The sequence below is a fragment of the Hyperolius riggenbachi genome, chromosome 3 (genome assembly GCF_040937935.1).
Source record: "Hyperolius riggenbachi isolate aHypRig1 chromosome 3, aHypRig1.pri, whole genome shotgun sequence".
Lineage (NCBI taxonomy): Eukaryota > Metazoa > Chordata > Amphibia > Anura > Hyperoliidae > Hyperolius > Hyperolius riggenbachi.
In genome coordinates, this window is record NC_090648.1 from 456455914 (window position 1) to 456477974 (window position 22061).

Genomic DNA, 22061 nt, shown 5'->3' on the forward strand with positions numbered 1-22061 from the left:
TAGAGGGATTCATGAGTTAAGCCCCATTCACACGCTCAACAGCGGTCTTTTATGCAGCACAATTATCAAACAACTTTTGCTGTGAAACAAGTTGAAACAACCCAAAAAAGTTGCTTGCTATTGTTCAAACAACTGATAAGAAGTCAATCCAACAGTTGGATTGACGTCTTTTCAGTCTTATCAGTTGTTTGAACAATAGCAAGCAACTTTTTTTGGTTGTTTCAACTTGTTTCACAGCAAAAGTTGTTTGATAATTGTGCTGCATAAAAGACCACTGTTGAGCGTGTGTATGAGGCTTTACAGTGGCTAAAGAGACAAAAACTTCTCAACAGAAGACACAGTGCTAGCGGCAAAGACAGGCAAATCAGGAGGAGGCGGTGCTAATTATTATCAGAGATAAAAACGGAGCACCAAAACGAATAGAGCAGATTGTACAGTCTGGCATGTAGAGCAAAAACAGGCAAATCAGGAGGAGGCGGGACTAATTATTATCTGAGATGGAAACAGAGCACCAACCAAGTAAAGCAGCTAGACATTGTTTAGGGCCCTTTCACACCAGAGGGCTTTTTCGGCGTTTTAAGGCCACGGCCGAAGTTGGCGTTTTCGTAGGTAAAAGGAAAGTCCATAGACTTTCATTTTAACATTAACACTTAACGCCGCGTTTTGGAGCGTTGCGTTTCAACGCTCCCAGGCGCTTTTTCTGGGCCTACCGCGGCGTTTCTCATTACAATTGATACTAATGTATGGGCGTTAAAACGCCTTAAAAATGCCTTGAAAACGCCAGCAGCCAAAACGCAGCGTTTTTCCTTTTCTCTGCTGCCTGTAGTGTGAAAGAGCCCTAAGTCTGGCATTTAGAGCAAAGACAGGCAAATCAGGAGGCGGGGCTAATTATTATCTGAGATGGAAACAGAGCAACAACCGAGTAAAGCAGATAGACACTGATCAGTCTGGCATGTAGCTGAGATGGAAAGAGATATGATGATGGGACGAACACAGTTTGTGTCTTGTTCTTTTATGCTTTTTGTTTTTCGTGATTTATTTTGAAATATTTGCAAACTTTCTTTTCAATTCTTTTTTGTACTTTTACAGCTGAATGAACTGTACATACTTGTAAAAAAAAATCATATCAAAATCAATAATGACTTTATCTTGCACTGACAAAAAGAAAAAAAAAGACAAAAAAAAGTAAAAGAAATTGTGACAAATAAAGAGTGCAGGGTTTCCAAATATTCACTGTGTCTTTCTTGGTGTTACAGTCAGCCTTACCTATACGAGCAACAGACAGGACTGTAGTCATTTTTCAGCATTCTAAGCATGCATACGCATAAATGTGTATTTTTTTTTTTACATGCAAATTTGCATAATCATCGCACATTTTTAGGGGTGTGATTTTTACAAAGAAAGAGGTCCTATTTAGTAATGGTCGTTTCTAGGAGAACGCACGGGGAAGCATGTGATCAGTTTGGTCAGGTGACGATATGCAAGGAATGTGATCACAGCAAATCAGAGCTTTGCAAATCAGCTGATCAAACAAATCACATGCTTCTCCATGAGTTCTCCTAGACATGACCATCACAACTAGCTCCTACTGTTATTATTGATCTTGTATGCACACAATTTTCCTGAATGCACATCCGAAAAATAGCAACTTTGTTTTTTTAAAGGGGAACTGAAGAGAGAAGTATATGGAGGCTGCCATGTTTATTTCCTTTTAAGCAATACCAGTTGCCTGGCAGCCCTGCTGATCCTCTGCCTCTAATACTATTAGCCATAGCCCCTGAACAAGCATGTAGCAGATCAGGTGTTTCTGACTTTAAAGTCAGATCTGACAAGACTAGCTCATGCTTGTTTCTGGTGTTATTCAGATACTACTGCAGAGAAATAGACCAGCAAGGCTGCCAGGCAACTGGTATTGATTAAAAGGAAATAAATATGGCAGCCTCCGTATACCTCTTACTTCAGTTCCCCTTTAATGTAATTTTTGTATCTAATGGAAACAGACCCATAGCAATTCAATGCTGTGCAAATTTGTGTGCTGAAAAGACGCACAAATTTGCACCTAGTGGCCGTAATGCTTTATCACTTCCAAAACTATAAACCTAGTGGGTCTGTGTAGGCATACGTATGTTACGGCCTCCAGTGAGTTGGGCGTAGGATGAGCAGAATGACGGCTTTCCCTGCTGCCACTAAACTCCCTGGCGGCGTTAAATACTATTTCCCCTCCGACTTTTAGCAACTTGGAGGGAGATGTAATTGAGGGTCTGGCGATCGCCGTATCCCCGAATTACTCTTGCGCGGGGCGCATCATAGCATTGCTGCTATGACGGCGCTCAGGTTCAGCGGTCGGCGCTGTGCACCGACGTTACCTGCTTCGCTGTGTAAGGCTAAGCCACCCTGCAGGGCACTTTTTGATTCATTTGCATTTTTAAAAACACATCCATTAACTTGCATTAAAGAGAAACTCCGACCAAGAATTGAACTTAACCACTTAACGACCGCCTAACGCCGATAGGCGTCGGCGGGTCGTTAGTAGTATAGCATGGCTTTCCATGCCAGTTCACGGAGGGTGTCTCTGTGAACAGTGTGCGAGCCGCCAATCGCGGCTCGCACACATAATGTAAACACGCGGGGAAGAAATCCCTGCTGTTTATGTCATAGAGCGCCGTAAGGCAGATCGGCGATCCCTGGCCTCTGATTGGCCGGGGATCGCCAGCATATGATAGGCTGAAGCCTATCCTACAATGCGCAGGACGGATATCCGTCCTGCGCAGCCCATGGAGGGAGAGGTAGGGAGGGAGAGGGAGGGAGCGCAGAAAACGCTGCGGAGGGGGGCTTTGAAGACCCCCCCCCCGCAAAGCGCAGCAAGCCGGCGGCGATCAGACCCCTCCCCCAGCAGGACATCCCCCTAGTGGGGAAAAAAGGGAGGAAGTCTGATCACCCTGGCTAAATCCTGATCGGTGCTGCGGGCTGGAGAACCCACGCAGCACCGATATCAGGAAAATCCCCTGGTCCTTAAGTGGTTAATCCCAATCAGTAGCTGATACCCGCTTTTACATGAGAAATCTATTCCTTTTCACAAACAGACCATCAGGGGGCGCTGTATGACTGATATTGTGGTGAAACCCCTCCCACAAAAATGCTCTGAGTACCGCGGTACTTCTGGCAGTTTCCTGTCTGTGAGCCCTGTTGCCTTGTGGGAAATAGCTGTTTACAGCTGTTTCCAACTGCCAAAACAGCATAATACATCACTTGCCAGCAGCAAAAATGTCACCATGTGATATATGTCAGAATATCAATCAGGGATTTAAAAGATTTTACAATGGGCAAACACTGACTAAATCATTTACGGTATACATAATTCTTGTAAAAATGAAGCACTTTTTTTATTACATTATTTGCACTGGAGTTCCTCTTTAAAGACACAGCAAAGTTGCTGTGATTGCAATTTTTCTGTGATTTTGCCGCAATTTTACCACGATGTTAATGCAAGTCAATGGGTAAGTGTTTTTAAAAGCAAATACCAATCGAAAAAACACTCTTCAGCGTGTCTCTGCTCTGTGTCAGAAATGTGCACAAAGTATGCACTTAGGTACTGAGTGTCCTTGACAGCTTTTAAGGGAAAACCCTTCAATTTGGTACAAAGGGGAGCTGCCAAATTCCTACCAGGCTGGCGACTGTCTGCAGGTATAATTGGTGATATTACTGCAAAGAGCCACCCTAGTGGATTTAATGTGTCACCCGCGATGGGAACAGCAAACACAATACGCCTCTTCAGCGGGTCTGGCAGAAGCAGGCGTAACCAGGCTACACACTTCACTAGTTAATGAGTGATAAGCCACCGACATTCCATCTAACAGGGAAACATGTTTTCTAGATCGATAATTTTAAAGCTCTTCTCACTTCAAGGGTTTAAGGAACACACTGTACAATTTACTCCTTAATGGGGCACTATGCCGAAAAATTGTAAAATTTAAAATATGCGCAAACATATACAAATAAGAAGTACCGTACGTTTTTTCCAGAGTAAAATGAGCCATAAATTACTTTTCTCCTATGTTGCTGTCACTTACAGTAGGAAGTAGAAATCTGACAGAAGCGACAGGTTTTGGACTAGTCCATCTCTTCATGGGGGGACTCTCAGGGGTTTATTTATTTTCAAAAGCACTTAAAGAGAATCTGTATTGTTAAAATCGCACAAAAGTAAACATACCAATGCGTTAGGGGACATCTCCTATTACCCTCTGTCACAATTTCGCCGCTCCTCGCCGCATTAAAAGTGGTTAAAAACAGTTTTAAAAAGTTTGTTTATAAACAAACAAAATGGCCCCCAAAACAGGAAGTAGGTTGATGTACAGTATGTCCACACATAGAAAATACAACCATACACAAGCAGGCTGTATACAGCCTTCCTTTTGAATCTCAAGAGATCATTTGTGTGTTTCTTTCTCCATGCAGTTCTCATGCACTGACGTTTCAGGCTGCTCTTTTTTCTCCTGCAAACAGCTTTGCCCTTGTCTGTAATTCTTCAGTATGTGAAAGCCCAGCCAGCTCAGAGGACGATTTATCCAGCTTGTAAAAGAGAAGAGAGAAGCTGCTCTAATCTAAATAATACACAGGCAGTGTGCATAGAGGGGCCTGGAAGGGGGAATTCATAGCAGAACCACAACACTGAAGAACTTGGCAGCCTTCCAGACACAGGCTGACAAGTCTGACAAGGGAAAGATACATTGATTTATTACAGAGACTGTGATAGCAGAAAGTGCTGCAGTAAGCCAGAACACATTAGAATAGCTTTTGGAACTTGTAGGATGATAAAAAACAGGATGCAATTTTTGTTACGGAGTCTCTTTAAGGATGAATGGCAGTTGCTCTGTCCAACTGCCAAAAAACTGTGTAGCGAGCAGGGAAGCTGGACAGCATCATTGTTTAAAGAGAACCTGAGTCGGGGTTCTGAGAACGTAATTCCCATACAGAAACTGGGTCTGCCTATAGAGCCCAGCCTCTGTTGCTAGTCAGATTCCCCCTAAGCCCCCCCCCCCCCTACGCTCTGCGAGATCCCATTAATCACAGCCGCGCTGTACGGGCTATGTTTACCTCTCTAATGCCAGTCTCGCTGCTCCCCGCCTCCTGCATCGCTCCAGTCCCCGCCCACATCCCTTCCCTCACCGCTGATTGGAGGGAAGGGATGGGGACCGGAGCGATGCAGGAGGCGGGGGAGAGTGGAGACTGACAGCGCGGCTGTGATTAATGGGATCTCGCAGAGCGTAGGGGGGGCTTAGGGGGAATCTGACTAGCAACAGAGGCTGGGCTCTATAGGCAGACCCAGCCTCTGTATGCAGATTGCGATGTAAAAACCCGCCTCGGGTTCTCTTTAAATCCTTTTTAGTTAATATCTTTATAAAGAATAAAAGCCTTGCTGAGAATCCCATATGAATAAATCGAATAGTCCAACACCTGTTACTTCTGTCAGATTTCTACCTACTATAAGTGACAGCAACATAGGAGAAAAGTAATGTATAGCTCCTTTTACACTGGAAAAAAATGTACTTCTTATTTGTCTATGTTTGCACATATTTTACAATTTTACAGTTTTTTTTCGCCATAGTGCCCTTTAAAGTGCAACTTTATTGTTACCTTAAGAGGCAGCATAGCAACCTATAGTAAAAGTCAGTATTTTATTCAGGATGCCTACTTAATTTTCCTGGTTTCAGCCTCTGAAACACTTCTTATATCTATATATTGGTATGTAGCCCCACCCTTTCAGTGATGCTTATCCTAGGCTGTTTAGCTATGCAGAATTTTACAGAACATTCATGGAGACCAGGTCTATTATCTACTAGCTTCGGAACTCTCAGTAAAAAAAAAACAACTCACAGAGTTGCACCCGTGATAAATTTCAGAATGTAAATCAGAGAAAGGAAAGATTTTACAATGGGCAAACACCGACTAAATCATTTGTAAATGAATATTGTTAGAAAATAAGAAATTGTATTCATTATGTTATTCTCAGTACAGGTCCTCTTTAAAGGAAAAAAAAATCCTCAGCTGTGTACATTGCAAGTATTTTTGCAAACTTTGCTACACTGGTGTACATTGTTGTGCTCTGAATGTAATCACACAATGCACTGGAACACCTTCCTGGCAGGAACTGATGAGTGGGAGGGATTAATACATACAGATAAATAGGAAGCCCCCAGCATTCGCACTGACTGGCTCACTTCCCCTCTGAGTATTGGTGAGGTTCTGTACAGTAAGCCTGGAGACACTAATATTGTGGAAAAATGTGCTTCCTGAAAACTGCTGACTTTCGGATAACAGAGATAGTTTCAAGTGAAATGGAGCCCTAAGCAAGTAACTACTCTGGGCCCCTTTGTAATTGATAAAGATGAGCTGGAAAGGATTTTATTTTCTCTACAAAAGTGGAGTACTATATTAGTTCAGCTGGGCTTTAAACCCTGCCCTACTGGAACTTACCCCCACCCACGCAATTCAATAGTTTATTACCACAACCTGTTTGAGTTGGCTCTAAGATCTGCCTTTTTGACACTAAGCCCCACCCCTGCGGTTCCAATCCTGTTCATTTTGGTTCCAATTTCTGCCTTTCTGACACTAAGCCCCACCCCTGCGGTTGCACAATACTATACCAGATCCTGTTCATAATGGTTCTAAGCTCTGCCTTTCTGGCACTAAGCCCCACTCCTGCGGTTCCACATTACTATACCCAAACTTGTTCATATTGGTTCTAAACTCTGCCTTTCTGGCACAAAGCCCCACCCCTGCAGTTCCACATTACTATACCAGATCCTGTTCATATCGGTTCTAAGCTCTGCCTTTCTGGCACTAAGCCCCACCCCTGCGGTTACACATTACTATACCAGATCCTGTTCATATTGGTTCTAAGCTCTGCCTTTCTGGCACTAAGCCCCACCCCTGCGGTTCCACATTACTATACCCAAACTTGTTCATATTGGTTCTAAGCTCTGCCTTTCTGGCACAAAGCCCCACCCCTGCAGTTCCACATTACTATACCAGATCCTGTTCATATTGGTTCTAAGCTCTGCCTTTCTGGCACTAAGCCCCACCCCTGCGGTTACACATTACTATACCAGATCCTGTTCATATTGGTTCTAAGCTCTGCCTTTCTGGCACTAAGCCCCACCCCTGCGGTTCCACATTACTATACCTGAACTTGTTCATATTGGTTCTAAGCTCTGCCTTTTTGGCACAAAGCCCCACCCCTGCGGTTCCACATTTACTATACCAGATCCTGTTCATATTGGTTCTAAGCTCTGCCTTTCTGGCACTAAGCCCCACCCCTGCGGTTCCACATTACTATACCCGAACTTGTTCATATTGGTTCTAAGCTCTGCCTTTCTGGCACAAAGCCCCACCCCTGTGGTTCCATATTACTGTACCAGACCCTGTTCATATTGGTTCTAAGCTCTGCCTTTCTGGCACTAAGCCCCACCCCTGCAGTGCAAAATCATATCAGAGCCTGTCTGAAAACCCTCACCTTAGTTTTTTTATTTCTTACTTCAGATCTTAGGGCAAATTCAATAAACTGGTATACAGAATAACGTGCATAACGTCTTCACATAATATGTCGAATGCAATGCATTGATTGTAATTTTTAGCATTAAACTCTACTCATCATGTGGTAAGACATTACGCACTGTATTCTGCTTACTACAGTTTAGTGAATAGCCCCCCTTATCATTTAACTAAGCTTCCCTGTTCCCAGAATACATGATGTAGGGAGAGTAGGTGTTAAACTCGTATGTTGCAACTTAAAGAGAACCCGAGGTGGATCTTCGGGCAGCAGATGGGACACAGAGTCATGTCCTCTACCTAATGACATGCCTCTGTGTCCCCCAACCGCCGCCTCTGTGTCCCCCAACCGCCGATCTCTGAATTGGAGGTTAACACAGGGGAGAGGAATCCCCTGTACAAAACACTTCCAGGGGCGTTCCTGCAGGGTTTCCTGAGCTGCCATTGGGCAGCTCTCTCCCCCTGCCCACGCCTCCTGCCGCTCCCAGCCTCCCTACGCGCCATGAGAGACAGAGGTCATGAAAGTGAAAGTGGGCCATTGCGCCCACGGGAGCGGCAGTTTTTGCGACTATGTGATCCGCTCAGCCCTGCGGATCAGGTAGCCTACTTTTTTGTAGTTTTCATTTTTTGAGCCCACCTCGGGCTCTCTTTAATTCTTCAATTTTGAAAGCTATGCTTAGCAAAGACATATTTTCAAGGGCTTTATCACCTAAGGCACTGAAACAACCGTGCGCAGTGCAAAACATTAACCATATAGTCTAAACAGTAAGTTTCGTGAGCAGATTGACAAGGCTCTGATTTGTCATGATCACTTTCTGATTTAGCATGAGAACATGAAAAGCTAATTAGAGCCTTATAAACCCATCAGTAGATAGGGGAACTGGGGAAGGAAGGGTTAAAGAGCTATTAGGTTAAGTTCACAATGTCACTACTCCTATGGGTCCTGCAAAAAACTATTGCTACCTAAAGCATACAGAAAACGTAATAACACAGACAAGTGTATCAAATTTGCTTAACACATGGTAAAACATCACAAGGTGTCAATTTAAAATGAGTGAGCAGGTGCTCATAAAACCAAGCAACAGCGCTGTTGCACCAACCATACCACTAACAAGCATTCAAAAACTCTCCCCTCTGCAGATACTAAGTTCAGGGATAGCGCTGCCATTGAGGCAAAGGGGGCAAGGTGGCCCTCCTTCCCTCGAGTTATGGTGACCCATGATAGTGAGGATTCTGTGTGTTTACTTTGTATAGGAAGAGGAAAACCCCAAAAATGCTTTTTAGGGGACATATGATGGACATCTAAAGATACAGTGTGGGGATTGGATTGGGCCTAGCAGTCAGCTCAGGGCCCCTGTGGGTGATTTGATTGAGAGGGGGGCATCAGGGGGGGCTCCCTTTGTTACTTTTGCCCCAAGGCCCCATTGTACCTAGAATCAGCCCTGACTAAGCCTCCTTGGTTGCAACCAAAGGTTAGCCGCCATAAGCTTAGATCAAGCACAGGTACAACTGGTAATAAGTTCCAGTCCACCAATGCAGGTGTAAGTCAAGCAAGCAAGCAGGTTAGCTGAAGTGATGTCCTGCACTGTTCTAGGGCCTCCAAGGTCTACAAAACACAGTGACCACTTTGAGGTATGAGAGAGAGCAGACATCAAACACTGCTTAAAGAGAGCCCGAGGTGGTTCTTGGGGGGGGGATTGGGCAGATGGGACACAGGGGCATATTCTCTGCCTCTGTGTGCCCCCTACTGACGCTCTCTGACCCCAGTGTTCTCTCCAGGCACTTGTAGCCAGGTGCTCCACCTGGCTAGTTTTGATGAGCACCCGGTTGTTATTAGCTGACCTCCTCCTATGCTAGAAGCAGAGTTGTGCAGAGAAGCAGTGGCCCTGCATTCTCTCATCTTGCCCCACCCGGCTACTATTTCATGCCACCCAGCTACTATTTCATGCCACCCGGCTACTATTTCATGCCACCCGGCTGGAAAAAACTTCTGGGGAGAACCCTGGACCCCCACTACCGCAATACAGCCCCCCCCCCCCCCCCCCCGAGATTGGCAAAATTATTTGTCACCATCTCGGAGGTAAACACAGGAGAGAGGGATTCTCTGTTCAAAACGCCCACCAGGGGCATTCCTACAGGGTCTCCAGAGCTGCTATTGGGCAGCTCTTTCCCTAGCTGTTCCTCCTGCCGCTCCCCCGCCTCTCTGCGCTTTTAAGTGTTTTTTTGCAGCCACACAGGAGTTGTATTACCTCTGATTTGTTGTTATGTGGGAGTGAACATTTATCCACAATCTTTTAGCTTTAGGACTCTCTCACCACACATGAAGGAAAGTGCCTTCAGCATTGCACCCTCTAAAGCATTTACCAGCAGTTACCCTTTTATAGCGCTTCCTATTCAGTAAGCCAGCACCTATTCAGTAAGGATTTCTTGGGTGAGACTTCCTAACACTGCTACTGCCTACTGAGTGCACTCTAGTGGCTGCCTCGCAAGTGCTTTGAGTCTGACAGGAGAAAAGAACTATACAAATACTGGAATTATTATTATATTTCGCATTGAATGATGGGACTAGATACCTCCTAAAAAGTAATTAAAAATAAAGGGTTTTATTATTGATGCTGCTATCGTTGTTGGAGTGTTTCATTTTATGTCAAAAACAGGAAGTAAGGAAAAATCCCCAAGGAATAGGCACAGACAGCAGTTAAAAAAAACATTTCCCACTATCCAAACAATGTAAAATGTCTACCCAGAGTTAGAACAGAAATCTGCGTCCTTCAGATATGAAAGAACTACAAAGTCAAAACAACAATCAGAGTTGGACAAATTTGCCCTCCACTTTGTCCCATCAATCAGAGATATGGTAATTACACGCATATGTCAAGTCCGCTGCACGCCAGATGCGTTTTCCCAACACATCCATTTCTACTGGCTCTGTAGGTTGGCCTGCATAATTTATACCTATTATACCTAATTAATTCCTGTAATTGGGGTCAGGAGACGCAACGGAATCCATATTTTATGAGTTGCCAGCCAAGATCAACTGAAACTTCACTGGCGAGCAAAACTAGCGAGTTATTTATTGCGCAATAAACTGTAACACAAAACAGAAGGCCTTACTAAAAGAGATTTCTCTTTTCATCTGTAACAAACCTTGTGCGTTTTACATTACAGCAGACGGGTATTACTCACTAAGCAAGTTACAGTACTGGGCTGCTGGCTGGTTTATTGGAATGAAAGTGTAGATACCACTTAGGTATGCATAATTAAAGGATAACTCTACAATACCAAACGACAGTTGTTATCATGCACGGCATGGACCAAGCTGTTTGCGCACACCACAGCCACGGTCTACTGCACTCGCACGCAGGCTTTGGGCAGCGGGGGCAACAACAATCAATACCTTTTCGATCATGGTATAGTTCGATCCGGGTTAGAAGAGATTTTGCTGGTGCCGTTCCTCCAGGCAGGTACACCACTCCTGCCACCTCAAAAGGGATCTTTTTTGCTCCAAAAGATGTGCTAGGGCTTATTTTCAGGGGATGTCTTATATTTCTGAAGGTATGCTACTGAACTGATCAGGCACCTGCTCTGTCCCTGCACACAGCTGATACCCTTGCTGTGTGCTGGGATGACAGGACCGGTGCCCAATCAGCACAACACCACTGTGACCCCGCTTGCTGGCCGCCTCTTCCTCCTCTTCCAGTGCGTAGTCTGTGCCTGTCTGCCTGGCCCCTTGCATTTTGAACTGCAGGGTGATGCAATCCATGCAAAAGCCACACCCACACAGCCATACTGTAGGGGAGTCGGGGAAAATTAGTTGAACTTACCCGGGGCTTCTAATGGTCCCCTGCAGACACCCTGTGCCCACCCAGCCACTCACTGATGCTCCGGGGCCGGAGTATCACTTCTGGAATTTCAGACTTTAAAGTCTGAAAACCACTGAACCTTCTTTTGCCTCGCTTGAGCGAGGACACGGCAACGCAGGTGCAGTGGTTTTCAGACTTTAAAGTCTGAAATTCCAGAAGTGAACCGGAGGCGGGGCCGGAGCATCAGTGAGTGGCTGCGTGGGCCCCAGGTAAGTTCAACTCATTTTCCCAAGACTCCCCTACAATATGGCTGTGTGGGTGGGGCTTCTGCTTGGATTGCATCACCCTGCAGTTCAAAATGCAAGGGGTCAGGCACAGACTAAATGTCTCTGGGAAGACTGCTGCCTTGGGCAGTGTCTGTGGTGCTGGAGAGCAGATTAGGTGCTGAAGTACCAGTTTCCTTGGCAGAGTTTCTTTTGCCCATTGTACAGAGTTAAGGGAGTAAGTACAGAGGATGAAATGGAGAACTGGGGCGGAGTTTCTGACTTGAGCCTAGAGTCTGGAATTCTGCGAACAGGTGAGTAAAGCAGGTGAGTGAGGAAATGTGAAGAGGGGGACATTTGGGGAGGGGAGCTGTCTCGCTACGCCCTCTAATTGTTGCCGCCCTGAAGCAGGTGATTCACATTGCTTCATGGAAGAACTGCCCCTGTTGCTAAAGCAAAATACAGATTCTAGATTACCCCTTTAAAAGTAACTACCAAATATTTTCAGCCATATATTGTTCCTAATTTCTCAACCAGAGTGGTCTATAACTGCAGACTATAACTGAAAATCACATATAGTGAAAATCACATATAGTGTGGTACTGTTGTCTTAATTAGTAGTCCAACAGCAGCCAAATCTCCACTCTGTGACAGGTGCTCTTTGTGCAGCAAAACACACATACACCAGGGACCCCGCAAAGCCACCTCTTCCACCTGATATACATGCTGACCAAGTTAAAGACCAGCATAATAAGTAAATGATAAGCAATCCTCCACAGCGGCAGTCCCGGAACGTCAATACTGGCAGCATCTCATCCAAACAATATTTACCTCACATAGCTACCAGAATTGAGGCCATATGGCCTCAATTCTGGTAGCTATGTGAGGTAAATATTTTTTTGTAGGTAAAATACCTCATGAGGTATTTTCCTCTTTTTCTAGCAATTCTGAAAGATTTTTCTCCATTTCCAAACATGAGGTAAAATATGAGGTAAATGCATAAAGTGAGGTAAAACATGAGGTATTTCAGCAGTAAGCATGCAGTAAATAAATAATAGTAGTCTTTAATTGTCTTCCATAAGTTAAGGTAGTCTTTGGAAGATGTTTTTTTTGAGGGGGGAAGGTGTATTTGATTATGCAGCAACCTATGAAAAGTATATTTATAGGCATCCCTTATAAAAAAATCCAGTAAATATTTGGAGTTTCATTTCTACTATTCTTTTCTATTACACAGCCTGAATAGGAATGACACTAAAACAGCAATAGGAACTCCACTAAAAACTGCAAAATGCATACAAATTGACTTTACCTCCAGGTACAGGCAGGTCTTAAACTGATTGGTAAATTATGTGCTAATATGCACCCTAATTTCCATGAGAATAGCTATTTTCGGTAAATTACCCCATGAATTACCTCATAATTTACCTCATGAGGTAAAACATGACTAAAACCTACCAGAATTGCTATATGTCATTACCTCATGAGGTAAATTACCTCACATGAGGTAATTTGTTTGATAACCTTAACAGAATTGAGGCCAATGACATTTATTTGTGGAAGTTGACTTGCCTTTAGGTGTAGCGAATCTGAGTGATTTTTCAGATTTTTATACAGAAGGAGAGGAGAAAAGAATATACACCACTTCTGTTTTCCATATATTGTTACCAGCTTGTCCGTGGCACGTAACCTTTTTTGGATGCCAGTATCAGGTTTACCTCTAACCAGAGCTTGGCTGCTTACTTGGCCACTGATAAAACATAAGAGCCTTGGATAACGTTCAACAAAAATACTCGAAGTCTGTACTAAAACACCCTCTCACGCCCTCCATTGTCCTGTCCCCACAGTCTGAGGATCACAGTGAGGCCTAAACACAAACACTTCTTAGATCTTGCATAAAACACTTTTAGACAACAGATCAAACAAAACAAGCGCTTTTTGGCAAATTGGTTCACCAATTACAAAGCTGTTTTCCAGTCTGATAAAAAAAAAGCTTTCTAACATTTCCAAAGTATTGTTGTACAGTCTAGGCACAAAGTTCATGGCATTGCATTAAAAAGGTATGTGATTTCTTTTAATTGGGTCTGTAGCAAGATTTTTAGATCCACAATACAATGAAACTAGTCCAAGCTAGTCTGGTACTATGCAGAAACGATAAGAAAGGAACAAAGTTATAGGGAGGAAAAAACAGAAACAGAAAGAAAACAAAATAAAGGCGTGTAATGCAGCAGAGCAGGAAAGGGAGAAGAAGAATACGATAAAGGCCTGTACACATGCTGGATAGATGCCACCCAACAGGGATCGGGAGCCAGTCCCTCGGGCAACACTGCTAGGCCGAAGCTGCATATGCGCATGTGCTCTGTGGCTATGCGGGAGGGGTGGGACATAAGGCTGGCAGAGCAATGCAGACTTGATATCAGTCGGGTGAGCAGGGCAAGTGGTAAGTGCAAAGCTGTCGGCTGTTGCTCAGCCAAGTTGATCTGCCTGGCAGATTGTTGGCTGGGCGGTGGTCGGGGTGCTGTACAAATGCCTGATTATCAGCTGAGGTGGTCTAGGTCTCAGTCAATTTTAATCTAGCATGTGTACAGGCCAAAATGAGTAGATGAAAGAGGCAAACAGGAGGGAGATCAAAAGGAGCCGAATAGGGGAGGGAGATATGGAGAGCAACAGGAAGACAAAAGATAAGAAGTAAAAGCAGGAGGAAGAAGAGAAGAGGAAAAGATGGAGAAGGAAAACAACATGAAGAGGAAGGAAAAAAAAAAGAAGACGAATAGGTCAAGGAAAGAAGAACAACCAGAGGGGAGAAGAGAAGAAGTAAGAACAGGAGAAGGAAAAGAAAAAGAGTAGGGACACTAGGAAATTGAGAAAAAGAAATGGGAGAAAGAAAAGAAGAAGAACAATTAGGAGGAAAAATAAAAGGAGAGAAAAAGCAACAAGAAAAGGAAAGGGTCAAGGGAGAGTGTAGGGTAAAGAAGTACAAGAGAAGATGGAGATGCAGAAAAAAAACAGGAAAGCAAGAACAGGAGAAGGAAATGGATAAGAACAAAATGAATAGAGAGGAGAAGTAAAACAAGAACAGAAGTAAGAAGAGAACAATAATAAAAGGTAAAACATTGAGAAAAGGAGGGTGAAGAGAAAAACAAGAAGAGCACGAAAGAAGAAGGACAAGAACAAAGGATGAGTAGGAAGAGGTGAAGAAGAAAAGATAAGATAGATAAAGATCTAGAAGTGAAAGATTAGAATAAAAACTGAAGGAGAAAGATAAGGAGAGGAACAAAATCAGCAAAATGAGAAAAAGAACAGGTTAGAGATGACAAGCCCAACAAGGGGAAGCAAAGAAACTGGCCAGACATTGGACAAGAAGACTAACAACAACAGAAAGATAAGAAGACGAAAAAGAGAGAAAACAATCGAAAACAATTTGGAAAATGGAAAATGAGGAGAAAAAGGAAACTCCAAAGAACCAGGAGGAAAATCTGAACAAGAAGAGACGTAAAAACATCAGTAGGGCAGGGGTGCCCATTAGGTAGATCTACCAGTAGATCGCAAAGGACTTAAAGTAGATCCCGACCCCAAAGTGCAAGTTATAAAATACAGAGGTGATCTACATATACTACAGAACTTCTCCTGGGGGAGAGATCAAGGAGAAGCAGGTGAATGACTTGATCAGGTGATTCATTTTCAAGTCTGTGATTGGCTAGTACTGATCATGTGATCATGATCCAAGCAGCAAAGCAGGACATGTTAACATGATCGCAGCCAGCCCTCTATCCAGTTCTTACCATCATCCAAGGCAAAGCACTAACTGAAAATAGCATTGTGTGGGACAGCTCTTCTCCTAAAATAGTTACTCCATCTTTTAATAAACACCTGACATCAAAATAACGAGAGACAGAAGCATTTAGAGCACAGCGATCCCTCATCTCTGCCCAGCGACCTCCCCTGTCTGCTTTTAGAGCCATATGGAAAACCAGCGACACTTACCATCTGCTTGTGGTTTGGGAAGAACGACTGATCCACTAAGGGGAACTTGTCAGCACCCAGCCTCTGATAGATCTTTATGAGCTGCGAAAACTGGAAAGACAATGATAGAGTGAGAGGACCAGTCACAACGCAGCGTATCATCTACCTTACTCCTTTCTAAAACATTTAGGTTATTGAACCCTCACTAGGTCATCAGGTCACCACACAATCTTGTGTAAAATGAGATGTTACCACAAAGCTATCGCCCTTAACAGCTGCATAGTGCACAGTATGAAGTTAAGCTCACACAGTATAAAAGCTTTTACACTGAAGGAGAACTGTATTGGTTTCTATTCATTTTATGTTTGTTTTTTTCTTTTGTACGACTGTTTACAATTTTACACAAATACTTAAAGGAAACCTTAACGCTAAAAAAAAAAAAAAAATGAGTGTCACTTACCTGGGGCACCTACCAGCCCCCTGTGCTGTCCCGTGCCCTCGCAGTCACTCACGGCAGCTCCAGTCCCCCTCCTCCAGCTAGTTTCGTTTTTTGCTGACTCTGAGTCAGCGGGCCGCCACGCGTACCTTTGCAAGCATTCCCGCTGGTGCAGGAAGCTATCGCGGACATTAACACATATGTTTATGCGTTGCAGCTGCAACGCGTAAAAATGTACGCATAAAAATGTAAGTGTTAATGTCCGCAATAGTTTCCTGCAATAGCTTCACTTAAAGCAGGGCTGTGGAGTCGGTACAAAAATCTTCAGACTCCAACTCCGACTCCTCAGTTTATGAAACCACGAGTCCGACTCCATCTCCGATTCCGGGTACCCAAAATGGCCCCAACTCCGACTCCTGGACTCCGACTCCTTACTCTAATACTTAACAGGGCTGTGGATTTTGTACAAAAATCATTCGACCCCCGACTCCGACTCCTCAGTTTATGAAATCAACGACTACGACCCCAACTCCGAGTTCCAAAAATTGCCCTGACTCCGACTCCTCGACTCCGACTCCAACTTCACAGCCCTGACTTAAAGGGAACCTTAACGCTTAAAAAAAATGAGTTTCACTCACCTGGGGCATCTACCAGCCCCCTGCAGCCATCCTGTGCTGTCGCAGTCACTCACGGCTGCTCCAGTCCCCCGCCGCCAGCTAGTTTCGCTTTTGCTGACTCGGAGTCGGCGGGCTCCCACGCGTACCTTTGCATGCATTCCCGCTGGTGCAGGAAGCTATCGCGGACATTAACACATACGTTTTAATGCGTAAAAATGTACGTGTTAATGTCCGTGATAGCTTCCTGCACCAGCGGGAATGCGTGCAAAGGTACGCTTTGCGGCCCGCCGACTCAGAGTCGGCAAAAACGAAACTAGCTGGCGGCGGGGGACCGGAGGAGCCGTGAGTGACTGCGAGGGCACGGGACGACTGCAGGGGGCTGGTAGATGCCCCAGGTAAGTGACACTCACTTTTTTTTTAGAGTTAAGGTTCCCTTTAAAGCCCAACATAACCAAACAAAACTCAAATTCTTTAGTGCAGTCAATTAAATATAAACTGTATATAGAGGCGAAGTGGGGGGCAGAGCACCTGTTATATGGGACAGATGTGATTGCAAAACCCCACTACGGCTTTTTTTTCTTTTTCTCTTTAAATACAGCTGGTGGGCGGGTCAGCTGGGCGTGGCCAAGTGACGATACAAACAGAATAATGACGTGGTCTCTAGCTTATTTATTAACCTGCAAGCCAATTTCTTTAGAGGCTTGCAAGTGCTCTAGGCCAATTGATTTTAGCCCTTTTTTATTTCTTGTTTGTTACATTTCCTTGCTACTAATTAGTATTGCTATAATGTGTATTTATGGCCACTTGTCACTAGGGGGCAGTGTGAGTCAATAACAGAGGACTTCTGCTTTCAGTTACTATATTCTCTTCTAGCAGAGAGACATCAAAGCATTCCATGAATTTACAGCACGAGTTCTGCCGGCTGAGGTCAAAAGTAATGCACTTATTTCAAACAAATTAATACCATTGAAGCTTCTAATGGGTTAAAGCATCATAATGCAAAGAAGAACAACGTTTTCCGCTCTAACGGACCTTTATCAGCTCTTGATAAAAGTCCTGGGTCCTGGGCGGCGTTTGTGTTGCGACACATAAGGCTGCGGCATTGAAATGCACTACCACTAAATGTGTGCATTAGTGGTTACAGTGAAGCATACTTTTTATTCTTTACTCTATGGGATGCAAAGCTTGATAACGATCTGTTGCATTCCTGCTGTCGCAGGGAATGCAATGGTCACTGTGAATGTGGCCTAAAGCTCTGTTCCCATTAGCTTTTGCCAACGGAACTGGCTGTATGGTTCCGTTGTCCATTCCACTGAACGGACAAAAAAATGCAGCAGGACCCAATTTCCAGGACCGTTTCACTAAGCAGAAAGGAAACGGAACGTTTTTCAGCTACACAGGACAGTTTACAGCACACTAACTGTAAAAACGGATAGTTTTTACCTGATCCTGATGGCCGGCTCTGTATGGCCGGCTCCGCAAAAAAACACAGATGTGAACTGGGCCTAAGTCTACAATAGTAGAAGACAAGGGACAACGAGAGCCCAATATGGTGTAGTATGTATTGGTTGCAAGGGTAAATAGTAAAGTAAGTATAGTTATACTCACAAACACAGGTTACCGTTCAGGCAACCACTGTAAAGGCAGGTGGGAAGATTAGACCTGTTCCCACTCAGGGTTAAGAAGTCTACAATAGGGACATAAGGCTATGACAATGACAGGGATTAGAGTGTGAGCCGCTCCAAAGGTGGCCACACATGATACAATAAAATGATCCAATTTTACGGCAATTCTATAAATATGATTGGATCTCACAAAAAAATCGAAAGCTTTTTTTTCATTGAACTGAAAAATTCGATCGGATTTCCCTTTTTTTTTTTTTTTTTTAAATTTTTATCAATCTGGATTACTGGAAATGTTTTTTCAATTTTTTTTTTGTATGGTGTGTGTTAAGGTGGCCATACACGATACAATAAAATTATCCGATTTTACAGTAATTCGATAAAAACGATCGTATCTCTCGAAAAAATCGAAAGCTTTTCTTTTATTGGACTGAGAAATCCGATCGGATTTCCTGTTTTTTTTTTTTATTTAAATCGATCCGGAATGCCAGATATTTCTCTTCAATTCCTACTAAAGATTGTATAGTATGTGTTGGACTGTCAATTTATTAATACACACCCTAGTGATTTTCTCAGAGTTTCTAATCATTTTTATCATAATTGGGGAAAAATTTAACATATTTGACTGGTACGTTGTTCATATTTTTAAAATGTTACAATCAGTCAGAAAAATTGATTGCAATTCTTAAATTGAACAGATATTTAAAAAATTGTATGGTGTGTGGCCACCTTTACAGAGGTGGCATGACTTTATATTCTGTAAAGCGTTGAAGAAGACGTCAGCGCTAAAGAATTACACAATAATGAGAGTTTTTTTTTTGCTAAATTTCCATGTTGCAGTGACAGCACTGAGAATGCCCATGTGACAGTCTGCAGATCCTTTCATTGTAATGACCCCCTTTCCTTCTGTTCACTGGCAAAAGTGGCTTGTGTTTTTCTGGTGATAATATCTCCCCATCTCACACTGACACATTTGGGCGGATTATCCAGACAGTGTAGGTGCATTTAGCCCAGAAGGCCGAAATATTCTGGGAACTGAAATAAATCCCACCCTAGCAATATGCAAAACGGGTTTCCCAGCCAGGGAAGGGCTATTAATCTGATTAGGAGAGTTCCCATGAATATTTCAGCTGCCATTTATGTAGGAAAAGCTGTGCTAAATATTAGGAGAAGGGTTTCATCAAAGCTGAGGTAATTGCATAAAGGTTTCATTTTACTGACGGACCTGACCCTGTGGGGGACATTTATCAAGAGTGCCTGAGATAAAATATTAGGTTTTTAGAAATCCATGCAGAACTGTCTCTGCATCTTAAGAAATCAATAGATAGTGCAGATTCCTTCTAAAACTGTTGTAAAATAGGAGGAGATAGGAAGGTCTCTCAGACAGTGCAGTGTGTGAGGGGAATTGCTGTTGCTGAGGTAACCAATACGTATGCTGTATTAATAGCAGCAGGCTCTGAGCAGGGGGGAGGAGCAACTCACAAATCATGCCTAGCTCGCACTCTGCACTATCTGTAGCACTGCTATCAAGCACTTCTTAATCTGCGCCAATTTAGGGATCGATTCGCACTTTTCTTAACTGTAGTGCAGCTCTAGAAATTGATGCTAAACTGTCACTATTACCTAGGATTTAAGAAGTTTCTTATTATCATGCAGAACTGTTCTCCCTGCTGGTTAGAACAGATTAACCTCCTTAGCGGTATGCCCGACACTGTGTCGGGCATACCGCTTGCTGTCCTCAGGAATCCCCCAAGCATGCAGAAAAATGCAGAAGGAAAGACGATTTTGGTGGGGAAAAATTGTGTCGCAAATACAGCGCATTAATCGAAACATCTCTGTACAGCTTCCATTACCTGGAAAGTATCTAGTTTTCTGTGATTCACGGTCACAAGCGATCGAAATCGATCATAAAATTACCCTCAGTCTGGTTTCGCACCACAAACCAGTGTCAGCGATGCATCGCGCCCGACGCATCGCATCGCACCGTCAAAAACAGGCCTTCAGGGACACCGTGCTTTTGCATGATGTTCCCTATCTGGCCGCCGGCCAAGCAGGAAGTGACGCGCACATGACACGCGCTTGCCGTCACTTCCTGCTTCAGGTATGCGGAAGTTGTTTGTATGCGGGAATTGTTAAAATGCACATGCGTGCCACACGGGTGATTTAAAAAAAAATGTATGTGTCGCCATAGACTAGCATCACTTCCGGGCCGATGCAGATCGCCGTAACTTGACGCATTGCTGCAGCTTTAATGTCGTTTTGCAACTGCGTCGGGGATGCAGCGAAAACATCACTTCCGTTGTGACACGCTGTAACGTCGCAGTATAAAAGTCTACACAGACTTTCATTGCATGGCGGTGGGGTGCGGTAAAAATACTGCACCGCACTTCCTCGGTGTGAAAGGGCAAAGTAAATGCCTGGATTTTGTACTTTGGCTGTAAAAAATATATATGTTACGGCCAGAACAAAAAGTCTGGCCACTTCAGTTTCTGGCCGGTCAAAACGCGAAGTGGCCCGGTGGCGGCAATGTAACAGACTAAGCCGCTGCTTCGGCTCTGCCACCTCTCCTCCCCCTGCCTCTCTCCTAAACAGCTGTGGCAGCCGGAAACACGCGTGTCCCCCAGGGTCGTTCGTAGCGGCAGGGAATCCTGCCATTCGTTCCTGCAGAGTGGGTGCTGGCAGAAGTAATGTGTGCAGCCTTCTCGCTCTGCTTCCCTGCCCCTACCAACGACTGTGGGGGACACGCGTGGTCCCCGGCTGCCACAGCTGCATAGGAAAGGGGGCAGGGGGGAGGAGAGGAGGCAGAGCCGAAGCGGCAGCTTAATCTGTTACATAGGCCGCGGGGGGGGGGGGGGGGGCCTTAGTGTATATAGCCAGATCCGCCCCCCCCCCCCTAGTGTATATAGCCAGATCCGCCTCCCTTAGTGTATATAGCCAGATCCGCCCCCCTCCTTAGTGTATATAGCCAGATCCGCCCCCCTTAGTGTATATAGCCAGATCCGGCCCCCCCCTTTAGTGTATATAGCCAGATTCGCCCCCCTTAGTGTATATAGCCAGATCCGCCCCCCCCCCCTTAGTGTATATAGCCAAATCCGCCCCCCCCCCCCTTAGTGTATATAGCCAAATCCGCCCTCCCCCCCCTTAGTATATATAGCCAGATCCGCCCCCCCCCCCCTTAATGTATATAGCCAGATCCCCCCCCCCCCCGGTGTATATAGCCAGCTCCCCCCTACCCCTACTGTTCTACTGTTTACTTATCTGTTCACAATGTAATCAGAGGCAAAGGCTCACCGCCTCATCCATCCCCCCCACGTCTCCTTACCTAGTGTGTCCCCCACTACCCTTTAGATTGTAAGCTTGCAAGGGCAGGGTCATCCTCTTAATGTTTACTACTTTTGTTGCAATATTTGTGCTGCTTGACTCTGCTGTACATTTTTGGTTTGTACCCATGTTCCCCCTGTGTCGTCTTACTGTACTTTGTAAAGCACTGCGGAATATATTGGCACTATATAAATATATATATATATATATATATATATATATATATATATATATATATATATACATATATATATATATATATATATATATATATATATATATATATATATATATATATCCTACATATACTGTAATCTATCAGTGCTTGCCCTTTTAGTCTGATAATTAATCATCATGTCTGGTGAGGTTAGGAGTCCATTGGCTCTTGTGCTGCTGTGTGGCGTGGAACACGTCACTGCTTATTATGACACTGCTGATGGGTGTGAACAATTAACCACTGAAATGCCTGTCCTAAGCCTCTGCACATTCTT

General features: G+C 44.2%; 1 protein-coding gene across 1 annotated transcript in view; it reads right to left on the minus strand.

Annotated features, from left to right (window-relative positions):
• SYN3 (synapsin III) overlaps positions 1-22061 on the minus strand; it is a 520265-nt gene that overhangs the window by 263332 nt on the left and 234872 nt on the right. Inside the window, exon 6 of the mRNA XM_068277914.1 lies at positions 15596-15685. Within this exon, the coding sequence (XP_068134015.1) occupies positions 15596-15685 (90 nt within the window). The remainder of the gene's footprint in view (positions 1-15595; positions 15686-22061) is intronic.